The following is a 21,837-nucleotide window of genomic DNA, read 5'->3' on the forward strand; positions in this document are numbered from 1 at the left end:
ATTTTCCCCGCCATTTCTTTAATTATACGTGCATTTGTTTGTAAACAATGGCATCCTGTAGACTGGTATCTCTGGTTTAATTGTTTAACTAGTTGTCAAATGTAACCTAGTGGCCTGCAGATTGATTTCAGCCTTAGCTGACTGGTGTTTCTGAATCGATTTGCTGCTCCTGTGAAGTCCTCGATCCGGAATCATCAGAGAAAAAGAGGAAAAGGAAGAGAGGAGACAGCGGAGGCCGAGTGGACAGTGAGGAGGATGGAGACCAGAAGAAGAAAAAGAAAGAGAGCCATCGACCCAACTACTTTGTCTCCATTCCCATCACAAACACACAGGTAAGGAACTTCTGTAATTTGCTCGAGTTTCTATATTTTCCTACAGTTATCTCGATGCTCACATCATTTAAGAGGTAAAATTAGAGCATAATGTTTGTATTTCTTTGAGAATGAAGTCCGTGCTTCTGACCTGCTGCTTATCTTCTGTCATTAAGACGACTTTTCTTTTTTTTTATTAGTTTTTAGCTGCTGTTTTGTTTCTTTAACTCGGTTAAATGTATACATTTGTGGGTAAAAAGTACAGATGCTCTTTTTTTTGTCAAGTGTTGTTTAATTTATACAAAATCGGCAGTGGCTGATGATGCTTTAATCTTTTAGAATATTAGAGAACATAACATTTATTCAAGATCCCGTCCAAACCTTCTCTGTCATCCATGAAATACAAGGGTGACGTGTGTATTGGTGTGTGTGTTTGTATGAGTGAGCAGATGCGCTGCTCACCGCTGCTAACACTGTAACTGAGAGGGAATCTGTCCAACAACAGATAAAGTCTGCTGTGACTGAAATCCAGGAGGCTGTGCTTCAGCAGGAGCCACGACTGGCCAGAGCCGTGATCCCCGTTCCAACTCTTCACATCACGCTGCTAGTCACTCATCTCGCCAGTCAGGAGCAGGTGGACCTGTAAGTTCACTTGGACAGACCTAGACGCTGACATACCGAGGTGCAGTTTCCAAGCGGGTGACACGTAAAAGAAAAATATCACTCCTACAACAAAGTCATCTGTATTAGCTTTATAACGATGGTGCCCCAGCCTTGATTCCCACCTGTCTAATATCCCTGGAGGTGTGCAGGGTTTTAATTCCTCAGAGTTTGACAAAACTTGATTTATACACATGTACAAAATCATAGCACATTTTCTGGCTGTGAGGATAATCAGACAGAGCTTTTACACACAGAAATATTTTGTAGGTTGTATTGAAAAGTGCTACTGTATGTCATGGAATTGCAAGAAATAAATATTCTTTGAAGAAACACATCCTCAGCTCTGAATAGATAGCAGCTTGAAAGAGAGACTAACTAAACACAATGTTCAGTAGGTAAAGATCTTTAATACTAAAACAGCAAATTAAGGAATAACAAAAGGCCTACACATGGGAAGCAGCGGCTACAGTGGTGATCTGCCTCAGGCTTCATCAAGCAGGCTTTTAGTTTAGCCTCACAGGTGACTCTTGAACTACGGCTGCAAGGACGCAGGAATTTCTTTCTTTTTTCTGTTCATGTAAATCTGCGCATCATTACATCACACAGGTCGAAAAGTTGAACAAAAGAAAAGACTAAAGTTAATGTTTAAAAAGGTCATTTTACCTCAGTGACTAATAAAACCAGCACGACACCCCGTGTGCTTTTTCTGTCTTTCCTTTTGTTCTAAACATTGCAAAAATACTGAATAACATCAGCATCAAAACACAAGATTAAGGAATCTGACCTTTTTTTTTTTAATTAAATCAGTTTTATATGACTTGGCAGCAGATTGATAATGTTTATGATTTGATTGTTTTTACTGTGACATTCTGTGGCTCCTGCCATAAAAAATTAGTCATATTTATGCTGTGATTTTTATGAATTATTACAGCATTCTCAGTTTACTCTGCATAGTTTGTACGTGTTTGTCAGAAAGTTGTGTTTTATCTTTTGTAATGTTTTGGCCAGCATATTCAATCTCATTGAGATTTGCGGAAGCATAAAAATAATAATAAGGTTAGTTTTTTTTCTATTTTTGGACATTCAGAAGCAGACATTTTGTGTTAACAGTTATAACCCAAACACCATATATCTTTAACTTTTTAGAATGAATTATCTTTTAATGTAAGTGTACCTTCAAAGCAGCTTTTCCTTCATACAATCCACTTTAAATAGTTATAAAATAGTTTAATTTGTTTAGATGATGGGACGACCAGATAACCAGACAAGAAAATTGTTATCAGTAAGATAAAATCCTACTTGTTTAAACAATTTTGAGGAATAATAAGTAAATTTAACTTTTCATATTGAGTGCTAATAGTAAAATGAACCCTTCAGATTAAAGTTCAGGCATCTCGGTGATGCTCTGAGGCATTTAAGCCCCGTTATGTGGCTCGCACATAATCTATAATAAGTAGAAGATTTTCGTCTTTAGTAATCACTTGATTCTGTCATTATGTAATGTGACGTGGAGGCTGGAAGAGGATTAGGTCATGAGCTGGTGTGTGTGTGTGTGTGTGTGTGTGTATCTGTTTTTTTTTTTTTTTTTTTACAGGGCTGCAGCTGTGCTGGCTCAGGTCGAGCCGTCAGTGGCTGCGTTGCTGGGGGGGTGGGATCTGGTGCTGCCCTTCTCAGGAATCAGTCATTTCAGGAAGGAGGTGGTGTTCGTTGGACTGGACACGGGACTACACAGACACACTCTGGACAGCCTGGCAGGTCAGTGTGGAGATTGTAAACGCTATATTATCTTTTCATGATATACGCTTTTCACTTTAATGGAAGATAAATCGCTTTAGTGTTATTTGATGCTGTAGTTTCCTGGAGGGGTGTTAGAAGTTTGGTTCAGCAGAGAAGTCCTGCAGTTTGTTTAGTCTTTAACAATAATTTAAACTCTGTAGCCGATGGGTGCTTATTGATTTGGGATCTTGTCCATGAGAAGCAACTTTCTGGACAGCCTAAAGGGGACTTTCGGTACAGTGTGTCTTCTAAAAGAGAAATTAGGCTGACTGGGCTCACACTCATTCAGGAGTTACTGCCTGAACCTGGTCTTTGTCTTAGAGTCGTTTGGAAACTTGGTGAAATGGTGTGTATGTTGTGTGTAAATTCTATTATCACTCGTGTGTTTGTGTTCGTTTGTCTGTATTGCTAAATATCTCATGAACCTCTCGACGGATTAGCCAAAACGAAAATCGCTAGAACTCAGTCAGCTTCACAGATACTGAGCTAAAATCTGGTGTGGTAGTAGATGAGTCATCCTGAATACATACTCAGAGCACTACACGTTTCAGAACATCTTTGTTTATATTTGTGAGATTAACTGTTAGTCTGTTAGCAAAATATCTCATGAACCAGTGGATGAATTGTGACGAATTTCTCAGAATCAGTGGATGAACATCTACAGCCGAGTCACTCCAGTTCAGTTTATTATCAGTTTATTTTATTTTATATCAAATAGTTTGTTTAAAAGAATTTATTATGTAATTAATAAGGAATCAGAAGAGAAAAAGGGGTAGGTAGAAATAAGCATATGCTTCATCCTACTCATTTTCAGACATGTATGTTATTTATTTTTGTATTGATAATTGGTAAACGACCATATGTTAATTTTTACAGGTCTGAAATAAAGACTTTGATTGATTGATTGATTTTATTATTATTATTTGCCACGGATAATATACATTTGCCAACGCAGATATTACTATAATTTACTCAAAGCTACAAACGATGAGGTAAAGTTTATGTGGTAGTAGCTGAGAGTCATCCTCAACACACACTCAGAGCATTAACGCACATTGCAAGATGTGGCGGCCATCTTGAATTTAAACTCTGTGCTTAAAGGCAGTGGGCGATATGCATTCGTTCAAGGAATAGTAGACCTTTAATTTTAAAAACACTTCATTCAAAATGTTAAAAAAAGTGTCTCCAAAGTCTAAATAAATCTATTTCTTGGCACTCTAAGGGTTGTACAAAACAGTCTTTCTTTTTCATCTATAAATATATACTTGTACACTCTTTTGGAATAATAATACAGTTCAGCTTAATGTTGGTCATGTTTGTAATATATACAGTAATTTTTTTTAATGGTTTATTTGTCATTTTGAACACAATATGGAATTAATTCTCTCCGTTTCCTTATTTTCCCATGTCATCATTTGTCATATCGTTCTGCGTGTGTGTGAGGACGTTCGTGCAGAAAGAGTCCTTGTTTTTTCAGATGAGCCAAAAACATTCATGCGATATTTCTAAGAGGATTCCTGCTGCATTTCTCTCTCAGCACTCAGACTCAGTGAGCTCACAGGTTTTACAGCTCGTCTTGTTCTTTCATATCAGCTGAACTGACTCATGGATGTGTTAAACATTATCATTTGTCGTCCACAAATTGTGTGTTTTTAAATATATAAGATAAGTTTGAAACACTTCTGCATTACCACTCGACATTCCCTGTATAATCTGCTTACATGTTGGCTTTTAATCATGTTTCCGTGACAACCAGTCTGAGACAAATCTAAAAGGAAAACCTTTAAAATTTATAGGCGGGCAAAACTACAAAACAGTCTTTCAAAGAGGTAAATGTATAGTTGGCAAGTTTTCCACCCTGGAAAATTCTAAAAACTGATTTTATTTATTCATTTATTTTTTTATAGTAAATTAGGTAAGTTAATCGTGGCACGTTTGCCTTGCATGAAGACAGATAACCTGCAGAATCCACACAAATTAATTTTATTCTATTTTTTTGTAATGTCCCTTTTTATGCCCATTGGAAAAAAAAATTATGAATCATACCTTAATGTCTCAAAAACACTTAAATGTTCATTCTGTTGGAAAATATCTATAGGAATATTTGTTTTTAACTCACCTTTTTAACTATAATGATGGAGCTAATTTTCATAAATTGTTAATGTTATTGTATTACATATTGTATGTTGTTGAATCTTTTGATATGAAGAACAATAATGTAAAACATTGTATATCAGAACCAGATTAGTTCAGTTTCCATTTTGCTCTGACTATTTAAAGGAGTCTAGTTTCAGCAGCAGGATTTCTACTTCCAACCTGAAAAGTTGCTCAGCAGGAATTACAAATCTCGGCTGCAACAAAAGAAGCCTGACCCTCGTGTCATCTTGTCTGCGCTCTCCACCTCCGTTATCGATTATGTACTAACCTTTCTCTCCCTGCCGAGTTCCTCTTCTAAAAATACCTCCGTTAGCTTCCCGCTAAACCTCTCCGGCTGCATCTTCGCATGTTTATATCTGCAGGCTGTCTGTCTGCTATTGACCCTGTTCATTTACCCTTCATCCTTGTTAGAGTCGGGAGGTTTAAGTGGAGGAGCTGGACTCGAATCTTCTACATACTTATGATATTGTGACTTTGAATCAACATTATGCTTTTGCAGGATATTGTTTACTGGCATTGTTGCTTTTTTAGTATTTTTAAAACATGTTTCCTATCTATGACATGTCTTTACAAGTACCTAAAGCATTTGGGATTATAATTTTGCACCAGAGTCATATTGTGTGCCTCATTAAGGAGAAGATAAACATGAAGTGTGTGTGTGTGTGTTGCAGAGTTGTTGCGGAGCCGTTTTGAGGAGCAGGGTCTCCTACAGGGAGACTGTCGCGGCTTTGAGCCCCACCTCACCATTATGAAGTTGTCCAGAGCACCAAAGCTACGATCTCAGGTATGCACGTGGGTGGAATAGGTGAAAAGGTGATTAGGATAATTGAACGTGTGTTACACGGTTTGATCAAAGCCGTTTAAAAGCAATCCACGGGTGACGCAAAGGGAGAAACCTCGAGAAGAGAAATCTATACAAGGTGGAGAGGAGATAAAATCAGTAAAATATCCAAAAACAAATGAGAGGCTTGAGGGAGAAGGGGGGGGGGGGGGGGGACATCCAGATATGAGCTCCATCCAAGAGAGACAGAGGAAGAACAGAATCTATTTTTTAAATTTTCCCTCAGTTTGATGAGACCTCTTCCTGCCCGGCGCCTGCCAGGTGACGACGTTGTCTTCCTCCTGTCTGTGTGCTTATCAGGAGGATGTAAAAGTGTCGTAAAAAGTTTGATTTACTCACCAAGGAGTGACTTTTCCCCTTCTGTTCTCTCAGGGTGTAAAGCGTGTGGACCCGGCTCTGTACTCCGACTACACAAACAAGTACGTATTACTTTAATAAGGGAAACAAGCAGAGTCACTCTGTGTAAGTTTTTATTGTTTCTCTGCAAATTGCAGGTTTTTTGGAAACCAGACAGTGGAGCGGGTGGATTTGTGCTCTATGTTGAAAAAGAAGCAACAGGACGGATATTACCACACTGAGACTTCACTACATATTGGTTAGTTAACCCCCCCCCACCCCGACACACACACACACACACACATCTTCAGCCTGTTTGTGGCGTTGTACAAATCGTTTGGTTTTCAGTTCAACAATAAAGCCACCAGAGGGCGCCATCAGCTTACGAACAGGGTGCTGTGTTTCCCCATATACGTTGGTTTCCATACCAGAGATAAGAATTTGCTCTCAGAAGTCTTTGTGACGTTAAAATCTCTTTATGTTTTATTTGTTTTACTTTCATTTCAAGCAGTGAAGTTGGAGTTTGTATTCATTATTGATCAGGATGGGTGATCATGTTGGATGGTTTCATGTTGCAAAAGGGTCGACAAACCTGAGGGTTTTGTGATGGTTTGACTGGAAGGTAAAGATTGTCTTTTTTTCTTTTTTTTTTTTAAACATAATTTACCCTAATGTTATCATCAGAAGTTAAACGAGAGGCAAACTGCGCTAATCAAGCACCGTGGGGAAACCTCAAGAGCTCATTTCCATTTTCGACTCTGCTGCCCACTAACTCATTATCCCCGCCAGTTCTTTACAGATTTGGCTGAACTGTAGATTAAAAGTGTCTGCTGAATGAAAGCAGCAGAAAAGACCTTAGACTTGTTGGAGTGGTGCTTTAGAAAATAGCTTTTAAAGGCACAGCGCGTATTTAAACGGCTGTAGACTGTTTTTTAAGTACGTGTTGCTGATGTGTTGCTCAGCAGCTTATAACAAAGCTTATGAAAACAGTTCATATGTGGTCATTGCCCGTCTTTATTTAGGTCCAGAAATGCTTGTGCTCTTTAGGTTACCAAAGCGTATAGTCAAACAAAATGCGCCAGTTTTGTCTGGTTTGAACGACCACTTCTTGTTGCTCCGTTGCTTCAGAATAACAATACAAATCAGGAGTTTGAGCTGCAACAAGCTGTTTTGTCTCTGTTGCAGACAATGAGACGGTAACTAGAAGGTGAACAGTTTGGGTTTTGAGTGCCAGTCCTTAGAAAGCAGGACAGGCTGATGGCTGAAATACTGTTAGGCTGATTTTGTTTGGTTTTGGTCCATAAATATTACAGTTTTATTCATGCACAGTACAGTTTGTTTGATTTTGAACAAAAAAAAACAAGTAGTCTATGAAGAGATTTGGGCAAATGGTTACAGGAGTGTGTGATTGTCAATAGCAGGAATTAAACCGGGCTCAAAACCTGTGCAGATATTTCAAAAACGAAAGCCTGCTCGATCTTTTTCCGGTGCACATGATAATGTTCCTTCTAATGTTGGCATCGTTCTTTGATTACCTTTCTTTGGAGTCTGCTGATGTTCTGTTAAAAGTAAAGAGCCCTGGCTGTGAAAGACACCCTCTTTGTGGGAATCTCTGTTTGATTGGCACAGAGGCGTAGTAACCACACTTTGCTGCCCACACACGTGCCTGTCTTTTAATCTAATTGGCATCTTATGCTCAGGCCTGGACAGTATTGATTTTGTTTTTTTTAATTATTCAGAATAAAAAGAAAACAGTAATTGACTTTATTAATAATAGAAAATGCAACATACTCCATTTCTTTTTGACCAAAACAAATGAACAGTTATGCAGCACTGAGCAGCAAGAGGTAAAAGGGTATCTTTTTATATCATTTTTATGGTCTGTTGTGCGGAGAGCCATTCACACTGTGAGCTGATTGATCTGTTTGTGTTTGCTGCCATCAAAAGTTTGGGTTGTTTGTGGTAAAACCCGAATAATTGCTCTGAGGATCACAGCCCCTCCGAGCCGACAGACAAAGCAGCTCCCGTTGAGACCAACTTTGATTTTGTGCCACGAAGAATTAAACAAGCAACTTGGAAAACGCAGAAACGGCCCGTGTGAAAATCTCTGTAACGAAACCAAGGCGCAAACTGTGAAAACATGCAAGCACGTTCAGCAAATCAAATCCATAAAAAAAAAAAAAAAACATGTTCATCTGTTTGTCTGTCAGGATCACTTTTAGCAACTATAAATAACACAAGGAAGTGCAGGAAATGTAGTCGCATCACAACAGTGAATATTAGTCTATTATTATTATTAACACTGAAAATCACGTCCTAAAATGTACATTAACAGTATTTATTGGTGTGATGGAGGATTCCTTCCACTGACAAATACTCTGATGGCTGTGGGTGTGTTTGAGTGACAGATAGCTGTCAGTTTGTGTGTGTGTGTGTGTGGGAAACATTGGGGAGACGTTAACCTCACACTCATCATCATAAAAAAGCTTGTGATTTCCTCAGCTGTTTTCTTCAAACAATGCAGACATATTTAAAAACTAATCATCACATTTTCTGTGATTGCAGAGCTGTGTTGACAGCCTTACAGTGTTTAAATACAAAGTGAGGGTTGCTGTGGCCATGTATTTGATACATTGTGGGGACAATTTTCCTAACATATACTACCTTGTGAGGACCAACTGATCCTTGTGGGGACCAAAGCCTGGTCCCCACGAGGAGAAATGATGTTTTTGGGTTAGGGGTTAGGTTTAGGACTAAGGTGTGAATTGAGTTTAGGTTTGGTTTAGGGTTAGGTATGTACTGGTAATGGTTAGGGTTAGGGTCAGGGTTAGGCTGTAGTTAGGGTGTAGAAATGAATGGAAGTCAATGGAATGTCCCTGCAAAGATAGAGAGACATAACGTGTGTGTGTGTGTATGTGTGTGTGTGTGTGTGTGTGTGTGTGTGATATAAGAAATTGCAATAATTTGGTGTTTTCTTTTTCTTATTTAAGTAGACAGAAAATTTACACTTGGCCTGTTCCTTTAAATAGTTTGAACTGACTGTAGCAGCTAAGGTTTCATTACAGATGGCTGTAATACACAGATTATGAATAAGGACACTAGTCCTGAGCTTCTGGCTAATTTCTCATTTTTATTTCATGTCACAGAGTTTCATATGCTAAAACAGGTTAGTGCATGTGTTCACATCACCTAATGTGCCTCAACTCTGTTTTGGGAAAATCCCAAACCAGTTTCAACAAGAAATCAGCGGAGGTGTGACTTGTTTGTACTTTAAAGAGAAAGATAATAAAAAACTGAAAAAAGAAACTGAATTTTGGTTCAGTTTGATTCAGTGGTATTCAGTTCACTTTATCCATCCCTGAGGGGCAGTTTAAAGGCACTAAGAGTAGCTTTTTTTTTCCTGTTCATTTAACATCTTAAACCCCAAAACTCACTGTACGTCACGAGGAGACATTCGATACGTGATCAATGGGATGCAAAGAGAAATTTAATGTAAACCTTTAACTCTATAAGTTACAAATTATGTTTAATTGAGCCACGATACAACATAAATCCACATCAGAAAATCTACTGAATGAAAACTTATGTATTTATTTGAAGTTTTAAGTTTCTTAACTCCAGCTCATCACTCTATTAAGACTGAATCCCATTTCCTAACATGAACCTTACCCAAACACCTATGGCTAACCTTTGGCCCTTTATTCAAATCATTTAAAATACTCCAATTAAAATATGGGACACCTCCTGAAGGAATAGAGAAGGACGGCGCCTTCACTTTTGCTTTGCATCACAAAAACGAGCAAAACCTGGGGTTACGATTTGAGACATTTTGGAGCCTGCCTCTCTCTCTGCCAATGAGGTTCAACAATCGGCCGCCAACCGTCACAGCCCAGTGAGTTACCACCCTTAGGGCTTTAAAAGTAAGAGGAAGGGGTTAAAAAGGGATGAGGCCTAATTGGCTGCCTCTTACATGGGTCACCTGGTGGCAGTCTTAAGCGTAGCAGCGTGAATTTTCCTCCTCCTGCCTGCCTCCAGCTCCCCTCGGGGGGTTTTCACCGAGGCTTTCCAACAACGAGGCATAATGATCTCATTACGTCCTAGGTCCTTTCCTGTTAAGACATCCTACAACCGGCCCCGTCTGGTAGGCTCTTCTTTCAGCATGCACCACGATCGAGTTCATGACCGGGAACATTAAGCATTTCCACCACTTGGACCAGAGGCTTTTAGATACAGTCCATAACATGTGAGCAAAAGTAAGGGCAACACCTTTTGTCTTCACAACAACAGAGATGGTTAAAAAATTACATAATTGCAGATCTGTCAGTCAGGGAACTTCTCCCTTTGTTCTACATTTGTCAATAGGAGCCTGATTGACTTCACTTCAGACAATAACTTATTTAAAGTATGTAGGAGGAAAGCCACATTTGTTTTTCCTGCTGAAAACCAAGGCCTCTCCCAGTGTTTGGGGAAAAACAAACACATTAAGTCAACAGATTTTCCACAAACAAACACATGCACAGTGATCATGAATTTATGATTTCACTGAGAGGATACAGATGTTGAGGAGGGGGCAGAAAAGCTACTTCTAAATCTCAGTCTTGCAGATTTTTGCATATTTCTATGCTTCACTGAAGAGAAAAAAGTATCTCCTGCTGTATTTATTGAATATTTCAACCAAGTAACATCAATGTTTTTCCGTCTAGAAATGCATTTCTTGACTTTCTTTTAATAAGTCAAATAAAATTCCACCACCAAAGACTTTTTACAGCTTTCAAAAAAGCAACACCAGGACAGTTTTTGCTAAGACGAACGAATTGATGAAATACAGTATGAGTTTATTGCCAAATACACAGTGATGTTCAGCATGACGGGCTGCCTATTATTGACAGTCTCCTCTTTCATTGTATGTTTGAAACGGTGCCAGGGTCGATGTGTGAAAAACATTCATCATTTTAAAAGTCCCTTGTTTAAAAAAGGGGCCAGCATTCACACTAGAGCCTTAAAATATCTGTAGTCTGAGGCCAAAACACATGATGAGCAGCATGCGGCATCACTCTCTCCTTGGGAGGGCAATTATTCAGCCAACACCCTGCAGTCAGACGGCTTGGGCTAAATAATCATGCAGCAGGAATGAAGAAGTGACGCCTCCACCACAGTTCGACTCGTTCAACTGGGACTCTGTTAAATTAGTTTACAAGTTTCACGCAAACGTTTCATGAAAACAGCTGTGCGGAAGTCATTGTACTCTAAATAAAATAATTTGGACTTCAAACTAGTTGATGAACCAGTTTATATTATGCAAAAAAAAACCTTTATGTCAGCGGGATAAACTGATTTTTGACAGGTTTTACCTCCCTTCGCTGAGGTCCGCTGAAGTTCAGTGGGATTTTACATATAATGTACACACAGCTGGCATCTGATGTGTTTATGTAGCCTACTGGTTAATCCTGTCATCCACACAACAACATAATCCACAACAGTTCCATTTCCACAAGGCTATTTGAATTATGTGATTAAAGACAAAATATAAAGAAAGTAGTTTTGTTGATTATGTATTTGTATATGCATATTATTCTCATTTCACCATAGTCTTGAAGATTTTTATGATTACTTTAGTAACATTAGTTGTTACTGTGTTAACAACAAGCAAACAAATATGAAAAATAGACTCGTGAACACAAACACACATTATCGCTCACCTTTCGCCTTTCAGCAGCAGGCGATTTACCCTAAAGTAAAGTTTAGAAGTCAGAACAATCTGAGGAGCGCATTTATGTACTTTTTATTATCTTTCCACATGCTGTTCTTTAAAATAGTTACAGTAATGTAAGCAAAGATGATCACGTGTGTGTGTGTGTGTTGATGAGGAAAACCATCAGTTTCAGTTTAGATGTAGAAAAATGTGAGGAATGTTTAAACTTTTTTTTTTTACTTCACTGGATGGAAAGTTGTTGTTTTTTTTTCCTAAGAAGGAGTCTTTATTTTTAAGTGAGATGAACAGCCAAAGAAAATCTCTAAATTTACTGGTTTGGAAAGTCCCGTTTGTCTTCGGAGACATATAGTGAAACCTTTCCAGCAGATGTGTGTGGGTGACACTGTTTCAGGAAAGCGATAGGCATAGCTCCTGTCACAACCTTTTAACATTTACAGAATAAAGCAGTTGCGCCAGAATCTTCTGTGCTGTAAATGCAGGTATTAATGCATGCGAACTAAAGGCCACAGACGCAGCAACACAACTTGCTACGCAGCAACACAACAGCTCGTACATGAAGGTGGTTTGCTGCACTGTGACATTCTGATATTTCACAGAGATGTGGTTTCTCCTGTACAGACTGTACTGCTTGATGGTTGTTGGTTTTTTGTTTTTTTTTCCCTTACAAATATTTGGCAGTGCTTATTATCTACTCACTAGCCAAAAAGCCAGATGATGGAGTGTAAAAATTTGCATGTAAGTCAGCTCATTTCTCTTTGGAGAAATGTTAAATCACCCTTTTAGGACATTTGAAAGATAAAAACACGATAATTAAACCCAGTTGACCAGAGCTCTAAATTTTGGATAATAATGTAACTGGAGGTTCCTATTAGCGGAGACCACAACTAAAACTACCAGCTTTTTAAAAAATTGATATAAACATTACATCCCCTACGCCAAGATCTGTTTGAGCAAAGGATTCGCCAATCATTTCCATTTTCCCCTATCAGTTTAATAACCTACACTAAGGAGCTTTTTAATTGCACTTTTTTTAACTATGAGGAAAACATGTTGGTGCATAATAAAATTAAAACAAAATCCAATAAAAAAAGCTCTAAATGTTATTTAATTTAAGGGTCTGAAAGCAGTGGTTGACCAGCCCTTTAATTGTGGAATTAGATCATTTAGATGGTTAAATAACAAGAATTCCATCCTCTGAAGAAAAGAGTTTTTTTTAAATACATTTTTACATGCCAGCCTGCAAATTGGATGTGTAAGAATAGGATAGAGCCTAAAAGAGAACATGATAATGGCCCTTGTAGACTGTTGGTAGTGTCAATGGCTGCAGATTACATAATAGCATCACAGTAGTACAGTTGCTTCTTTACTTCCATGTGATGTGTAATTAAAGAGGTCATTCATATACTCTGGGAAGTCTGACAGCTTCTTTGTAAATTCGAATGTAATTCTTTCTTATATTGTTTAGTTTAACAAGTTAAAAAAGACAATTTCATGGACAACTGGCTGCACGTTGAAGAGGGTAAACAAAACTGTTGTCAGTTCTGTCTGATGAACACTGAACAAGAGGGAGAATTTAAAAGAACAAAACAAAACAAGAAGCTTCTGAAAATGGTAAATTGTCTATGAAATGTGCTCATTTACTCATAGCGGACACAAAAGCGCTTCGCCCATTCACCCATATGTACAGCACTTTTTCTATCACACACACATGCATTCACACACAGATTCACACAGACTGTGGGCAATTAGGGGTCGGTATTTTTGGCCAAGAACAGTTTGACATTTAGACTGTAGGAGCCGTCTCCTGGGCCTTTGGGTCAGACTTCTATAGCTGTTTTCACGCGTGAACCGCAGCCCGGAAATTTACTGGACAAGCGTGGCAAATATAGGGAGGTAGTTGTCCAGAGAATTCACGGAGATTGAGTGACTGATACGAAGCAAATCAGGAACATTGTTCAGAGGCGGCTGATGACAAATCATCAGACGTAATCAAGGAACTGCAAAGGACAACAGTATGGTTTCCTTTTTCTTTTCTTTTTTTTGGGAGTCCTTCCATCATACTTCACCCAGGATCACCCCTGATGGTGAGAGTCTGTCTCCAGTTGTGTGCTACAAAGATCAAATGTAAAATTTCTAAAAAACCTGTTCGTCGAGTCACAGCAGAACTTTTTTTTTTTTTTTTGACTCCGACAGCTGAATTTGTCCATGTGACCATCTGCAGTCTGATCCTGAAATCACAAACTGAATGCTAGGATTTGGTTGAAACATATGTCCAAGATCCTAAATATGGTCCACTTAACAAAGAGGCCCTGTCGGGTTCTTTGTAATGTCGACGAAGCCGCAGCATTAAAGCTTCGTATCCAAATCCGTGATGAATGCAGGAAACGGCAAGCGCCTCGCAATTTGTAGATGTTTTGCAGAGAAGCTGTCCTGTGGCAACATTAACGAGGAAAGACGGAAAGGAGACTGAGGTAGGGTTGGAGAAGAAGTCACATTTACCACAGTCAGTTACTGAGCAGATGGATGGACAAGTCGAAGAGGCTGAGAAAGGGATAGAAGAAGGGATGAGAATAAAGAGGAATAACAGATGAGAGAGCAACGAGACAGTACAGACAGAGGAGAGGAGAATGGGCTTGCAGAAACGGTCGGATTTAAGAACGAGTCGGGCCAAGAGGAGTGAGCGTGGCATTAAACAGACGACTTAACTGAAGTTTAATGTTAGAAAGACGGCGATGGAGGCTGTCGTAGGTTCAGGAAAGAAGGAGTCAGATGGTGTGGTGGTGAGGGAGCTGGAGAAATAAACAGGGGAAGATTGAATTAGGGTTTGATAATGGAAAATTCTTTTCAGGCTTCTGCATCCCAAAGGTTCAGCACTAAAATAAAACATACGCAGCATTTATCTCCATTGTTTTCGCTGTATGGATTTATTAACAGTGGTCTACTTGACACAGTCTATAATTATGCTTGTTCTGATTTGTAGGCCTTCTTCTTTAGATCAATAATACAGACTCTAAGATGATATAAATCAGATATTTTGAGGTGGGGTTCTGTGGAAAGGTTTTGACCAATTAATATCCTACCTGTTGTGAAAAGCTTTTGAATGGCTTCAGTTTAATTCGGACCGGATTGATACGCTAATGGCTAATCTGAATTCTACTTCTATGGTTATTTGCAAGCACAAATAGCAGCAGCTAGCTGTAGCACTTCCAGCAGGTATATCATATTTCTGCCAGATTTCTGATGGTGTTGTAGGTTTATAAAAAATAAAGTTTGCGTGACTGCTGTGAAATTTTTGATGTTGGAGTTGTTAGAAGATGACGACAAGCCACTTTGGTCTTGGCCCTGAATGGACTACTCGTTAGCTCATCAGTCTGGTCAGAATTAAACTCTGTTTCTCAAAACGGAGGCTGTACGTCATCTACTAGTGCTCAAAGTATGTGTTGAGGATGACTCTCAGCTACCAGCATGCCGCACTTTAGCTCAGTATCTGTAAAACTAACTGGGTTATAGCCACGTTTGTCTTGACTGGGGTTCAGTTAACTCCAAAAGTTAATCAGTGGTAGATGTCATTCCAGTGATTACTTTCTGATAGTTTCATTAAAATTCATCCAGTGGTTCATGAGATATTTTTGTAACAGACAAAAACACACACACTCATAACTCATGGTGTCACAGCACTGACCAAACACTAAGAGACTCAGCTGTGCTCTGGATGATTCAGTCAAAGAGGCATGAAAAATACCACAAAGCAGCCATGCCGAAACCAACAAGTAGCTCAGGGGCGATTCTGTTCATCAGTCCGAATGAACACCAGTGGAGCCTAAATACATGTGGAAAATTATACATCAGGCCCGCCAAATTGATTCGGTGCGAGTGAAAAGCTGTAGTTGGGGAAATGATGTTGCGAAACACAGCGAGGTTCGAAAACCCATCTGTTTGCTTCTTTCCACAAAATGGAAACGTTACGTTTTCAGAGCCAGTCGATCGCTGCAATTTGTTTGGGGAAAATATGTCTTTGTGACAAACAGTTGTCCCTTAGACCTAATATTTAGACCTTAACAACCAGCCTCGAGACAAATGGATGCTTTGTAGAGCCAATAACAATTCTAAATATTTATATTAGCAATTAAACCGTCACTGCCACTGCTGCTGTTTTAAGTCTGCGGAGGAGAAAAATAGTAGAAATGCTAAAAACCTTGACATTCACATCCATAACACACAAACTTGTTGATGCAGGGTCTTGTTCCAGCAAATCGTGGTTAGTTCTTCACTTGTGTTGTTTTTCTTTCTTCTTGTGTAAGTCACTTTGCTCACAGTTAGTTCTTTGTTAGAAGAGTCAAGTATTGGCCTCATCACTGAACACTTACGTCTCTGTCGTCTGAATCGCTTGTCTTATTTTATCTTTGTGTGCTTAATCTGTCTTGTGACTTCGTACCGAGACCAGATGAGTTTGCATTCAGCTGAACAAAGTCCACACTGTTGCCGGTGTTTGCCTTCGGCTATCTCTCGTTGGGAGGTTGAAATGAAAATGTGGGACACGTTCTCACAGACCAGACAACCGGAGTGCCCTGTAAGAAACATCCGCCGGTTAGAAGTGTTGCCCGCAAATTACCTGTTGTCTGTAAAAGCCCCACCAAAGCTTGATTAACAGCAGAACAATAAGGATCAGCTGATTTGCCTGTTAAGAAGACCGCTGGTGTGTATGCTGGCGTGATTTGGGTGTTGATGAACAAATGAGCCTCAACAGCAATCAGGCCTCGTCGGGGACAACTCTTTAGCCTCTGAAACAGCAATCAGCACAGCTGCGTGTTCTCACGTTTGTGTGCGTGTAAAAGAAGGAAGGGATTGTGTCCGAGGTGGCAGCTGTGAGTTGAATTCAGCAGTGGGAGACGGGCTGAGCCGAGTGCGTATCGAATGTTGTTTATTTGTGTCTTTGTCTTTGCTTTATCACCTCCTCCAACCTCTCCTTTGTGACCCTCCATTAATGCTGCAGACAGGAGAAAGCGTTTAACATAACTAACTCTTGATTGTCCACACGCACCTACTAAAAGCGACCCTTGCCGCCGTTGAACGGTAAATCAAGTGCTATTTAGCCGACCTGCTGAGGGAAGCTGTTAAAAGGGCTCAAACTAAGAGTTTATGGCTTAAAAGCTGTCTTTCTAATCTTCTCCCTATTTTAATCGTTTTGTACAATTATCAGCTCAGGAGTTAAACTCAGAAGGAGTTTAATTTTCCGCCGAGTTGGGTTTCAACAACATTAAAACAGTTAAACTGTCCTCCGATATAAAAAAAGTCCCCACTGATAGTAATTATCACATGACAGTTTTTGTGTCAGAGCCTGAGCAGACACCTTTAACAACAACCACTCCACCTCCCGCTAGGACCTGCAGAGACCTCTCCTTTTTCAAGAACTCCCAAATAACTGAGAACATCTACCTGCAGCTGGGCAGGTGTAAAACGGTGAGATCCTGGGGCCAGATGGTGCTCCTGTCATTGTGCTCATGTTCTGCGTGGCACTGCTTGTTCTCATTTTTTACTCTGTTAGAGTCGTACATGACGGACTCAAACCCACTCCCTGGAGAATCCTCCGCCATTCCACGGCCGTTGGGTCGTTCTCACCAGTGGTAGCTGCTCTTCCACTGAGCCCAGCTCTGCTTGGGAAAGCTTTGTAAAGAAATCACTGTTGAGGCAAGTAGTAATTGTAAATGTCTTGGTGGTAGTGGAGCTGGAGTTAGCAGCTAGCCTGTCTGATTCAAGGGAGAATAATGCTCCAGCGACTTGAGGCTCCGGCACACTCCATGAGAAGTCAAGAAGTCAAGAAGTCGGTCACGTGGTTGTGAGCCGTTCCTTTTCTCACACACCTTTCATCGTCCATGAGATGCTCGGATCAGAACTCCCAGGAAGCTCCTCACTCCTCCTGCAGCGTGAAAACAGGTTTCTTCCCGCCGCCTTCTTAACTCTCCTGTCCTTATACAGATTTTTGCTCCCCTTACCGCAACCAGTCGTGTTTATTAAACCGACTGAGATGGTCACAGCCTCAAAGAGCCGCCTGTGTCTCGGCGGTCTTTTTAACTTCACAGGTTTCTAAGTTCTGCTGGAACAGTTGTAAAGACGGCTGTATTTTCTAACAGCCTCCAGCTGCTTCTCAGCGGAGCAGCAGAAGCAAATTAACTCCATTAAAGCTCATAAACACGCCCACAACCAATCACACAACACTTGGCGCAAACTGTGAGAAACAGTTCGGCCTGGGTCTTGTGTCGAGAAGCGGCGGAGGAAGCTGCTACGAGAATAAAATGACGCAATTTTCGTCACGCAACCACGTGAATGAGAGTCGACTTTGTGACTTCTCATGGAGGATGGGAAGGCCTTTAATCCAACAGTTTAAGACCAAAAGGTGATTATTTCCTGTTCGTTTTTCCTTCCTGTTAAATCTTTTCTCACCAGTTCCAATGTGTTGCACATTTATAATCGTTTGCGAACGTGTTTATGAACGTTTCTTCAGCGTTTGAACATTTTTTTTTTTTAAACTCTCTGCTCAAAGTAGCGTCTCGAAATCCCACGTGCACCCGGCGTTCACGAAGGTCGGCCGGCGATGGAAGAAGCTGCTCGGCGTCGCTGAGGGTGTTCACAAACACCATCTGTTGTTTACGAACACCAGCCTAGCAACTGGCAATATGAAATCATTGATTTGCAGACATCATGACACAAACACGGCCATGTGAGATTCAGAACACAATGAGGGGACTTTAAACGGCGTATCTGGAAATAATGGCACGTGGCTCTGTGGGTTTTTATAAAAAATATGGAAAGGCAAGCTACTTCTCAGAATATTTCTACGTTGAACCATCTTTGTGGCACCACCTCAGCTCTACTTGGACTTAAAATAAACCTTTTTTTTTTTCTTTTCTAGTGCTACCAGATGGTTCTTGTGTTGAACCGGCTGCACATAAATTAACTGAATTGGAGCGAAGGGTACATTAGTGTGACCGTTTGAACCTCGGTGTCCTTTCTGTGTGTAGTTTGTATTCGTGCCTCCATTTTGAGAGCCGACATTTTGTCCTGGACAATCCGCCTCTCCCTGTAGATGGCAAGTTAGATTAATGAGCCAGGATTTAGATAGTGCTGGTGTTGGTGCGCAATAAATACCTGCTCGGCTGCACGATGAAGTCAGGATTTCTGACCCGTCTGAAAAGCCTTGAACACAAAAATGATAAATCACAAGCTTACAGTCTGCAGACCGATTCATGTTACTCAGTATTCATGCAGATCATATAAATATGAAGTTTCATTCCTGTGATTTAGAGCTTTCCTTGCAGCTTATAGTTGTGATTTTTGCTGGGCTCTTCAGCGTGGCTGCACATTCGCATGTTTGGCTGACAGACTAGGGAAAAAAAAATTGATGTGACGACAGTGATGTTTTCTCTTATATCTTTAGGGGGAGCCAAAGAGACAAAAAACTGACAGACTTTAAATGTCTCCTCCAAGTTTTTGCTGAAGAGTTTTCTGGTAATTAATCAGAAGAATTTCCAGGCAGATGGAAATGACTTATGAGTCTCAACCAGCAGGTCAGATTTGTATGATCAGGACGTAAACACCACATTTCAGTGTTCATTTTTTATTTATTTTTTGCACAGTATTTGAATGATTGTAGCTTTCCCGCTAACATTAAGTGTATTAAATTCAATTAAGAAACTCCTAATAATTTCCCCACATGTCTCACCCCTCATTTAGTGATGTTAGCTCTCTGAACTGCAAGTATAAAAACATTATATAGAATATGATTTTTCTTTAAAATAATGTTTGCATCAAAATAAAATTTTAAGGGCCCCAGTAATCGAATGCAGACCTCCATAAATAACAGAAACAAGCAAGAGAGGCCTGCAGCTGCCACTTGTTCAACAGCCATATTCATGCTACTGTGATTAGAGGAGGAGGAGCTTATAAGTTCCCCTCCCCCTCCACACACACACACACACACACACACAGAATAGTGTCTACTGTCTCCTCGTATATGCCTCTTTCCCGTCCATATCACACTCTCCAGCGTCCACACACAATTTTGTAAATACACATTTACTCAAGCCAGCTCCCGTCCCACCTCCTCTGTCCCTATTCTAGTTAAACACAATTTTTATCTTACTCATACACGTCCCTCCTCCGCTTTCTGCACTTCAAACACAAAAAAATATTCTTTTTTGTCTCCTACACACACACACACACACTCCAGCTCTCCCATTCTCTCTCCCTCTCTCGTTCTGATGCACACACACACAAACACCCCTCCTCCCTGTGTCAGCGCAAAGTAGAGCAGGAGCAAGGAGCCACTCGTTCATTTTTTTTTTTTTCCTCCGCTCCAGCATCTGGTGTCTTGCTCCGGCTTCTTCGGGCTGCATGAGGGGAAAAAGAGGCTTTTATTTTTTATTTTTAATTTTATTTGTGTGTTGCCTCCATCTCTGCCGGGTTCGTCTGCCCTTCGAGGGGTGGGAGAAGCAGCGCTAGATAAAGAGTGAAAGAGACGGGGAAGGGGAGGAAGCAGGACACTTCTCTGTCTGCCTGTCACAGAGCAAGAGGCTGAGGACACAGAGGGGTAACAGCGGGGCGAGGGGGAACAGGAGAAGAGGGAAGGAGGCGCCATGGGTCAGCTGTGCTGCTTCCCTTTCTCCCAAGCGGAGGAGAAAATCAGTAAGTGTCTCCGTGCGTGGGCGTGTGTTGTTGGAGAGGACAGTTGGATTGATATTCTCAATGGTGCTGTCTCTGTGTGCGTGCTCTGTAGAAAGATACACGACGGCTTTCGTCTCGTCAGCTCTTTACATGCATGTGCTCAGCAGCATGCATCATGTGACCTACAGACAAGGAGAGCTGGAGGAGTCTGCCCATCTAGTCCAGTTTGTGTATCTGTGCACTAATTGGTCATGTAATTCAGCATAGCTGCTTTTCTCATTGCTTTGTGGTTCTGTGTAACAACTTCAGATAAAATAGTTGCCTTGTATGTTACTTAAAAGTCCCCTCAATAATTCTTAACCTTTAGCACTAAATATTGATTAGGTTTTAAACCTCCTACTGATTAGACTGGATTTATAACTCAGACTTTTAACAAAAAAAAAAAAGCGAAGGAAACATTTGGATGTTGGATGGAAAACCAGATCTTAAATTCAAAGTTTCTTACCAAAACTGTTAATCTTTACAAACTACTCAACCAAAAGCTTTACTTTTCGAACAGCACATTATCTGAAATCAGTTCTCCTTTTCGCAGTCTGTACTGATGTGTTGTATTTTCTCCTTCCTTTGCAAACTTCAGCCAACTGTTGATCAGCGGTTGGCGTGAAAGCGGCGTTGGGTTGATAACTGCATGCGTGTCTCTCCGTTCACTCCAGCCCAACTAAACACAAATGCACTCCTGAAACCATCTCTCCTTCGCTCAGAAGTGCTGTTCATAAGCAAAAACTCCATGGGGGGGGTGGCCTTTTGTTATAGTACAGCAGCTTTCTTTGACGAAAAATGATGAATGGAGGCACAAACGAGAGAACTGTCAAAGACTTCAGGGAGAACCGGTTCCATCAGCTGTGTTGATCTTAAAACACAAAAACAGAATCCGCTCAGAAATACTGTTTCATTTTAAAAGGATGCTCAGCCGTGTTCATTTACAGTTTACACCAATAATTTAATTAAACCTGCTCTTTGTTTTTAATTAAAGTGTCTCAAACATTTATACTTGTTTTACTGCAGGATGTTACAATCTTCAGTGACAAGTTTCGTCACTTTATACTGCTAACAGTTTCCCTCTAAAATAAAAGAAAACCAGACAGCAGGCACGTTTTTTTTTTTAGTTCAAGGTGCACTAAATGTAATTCAACACTATAATACTCAGTTTGGATTACAGTATATCCTTGTAGGTTTTATGTATTTACATACAGTCCTGCTCACCATTATTGGCACCCATGAAGTTTAAGTACATATAATGGAATATTTACTGAAGGAAATTCATCAAGTGAAACAACATTTTATTGCTGATAGCTTGTGCTTGATGCAAAACAGCAAAT

General features: G+C 40.2%; 1 protein-coding gene across 3 annotated transcripts in view; it reads left to right on the forward strand.

Moving 5' to 3' along the window:
• Nucleotides 1-21,837, forward strand: part of LOC108231861 (A-kinase anchor protein 7) — a 45,146-nt gene that overhangs the window by 1,319 nt on the left and 21,990 nt on the right. For all 3 annotated transcript variants that reach the window (XM_017409236.3, XM_017409238.3, XM_017409239.3), the window contains exons 4-9: nucleotides 178-332; nucleotides 817-953; nucleotides 2,569-2,729; nucleotides 5,579-5,691; nucleotides 6,121-6,167; nucleotides 6,243-6,343. In XM_017409236.3, coding sequence (XP_017264725.1) covers nucleotides 178-332; nucleotides 817-953; nucleotides 2,569-2,729; nucleotides 5,579-5,691; nucleotides 6,121-6,167; nucleotides 6,243-6,343 — 714 coding nt within the window. The remainder of the gene's footprint in view (nucleotides 1-177; nucleotides 333-816; nucleotides 954-2,568; nucleotides 2,730-5,578; nucleotides 5,692-6,120; nucleotides 6,168-6,242; nucleotides 6,344-21,837) is intronic.

This window comes from Kryptolebias marmoratus, linkage group LG19 (assembly GCF_001649575.2).
Source record: "Kryptolebias marmoratus isolate JLee-2015 linkage group LG19, ASM164957v2, whole genome shotgun sequence".
Taxonomy (NCBI): Eukaryota; Metazoa; Chordata; class Actinopteri; order Cyprinodontiformes; family Rivulidae; genus Kryptolebias; species Kryptolebias marmoratus.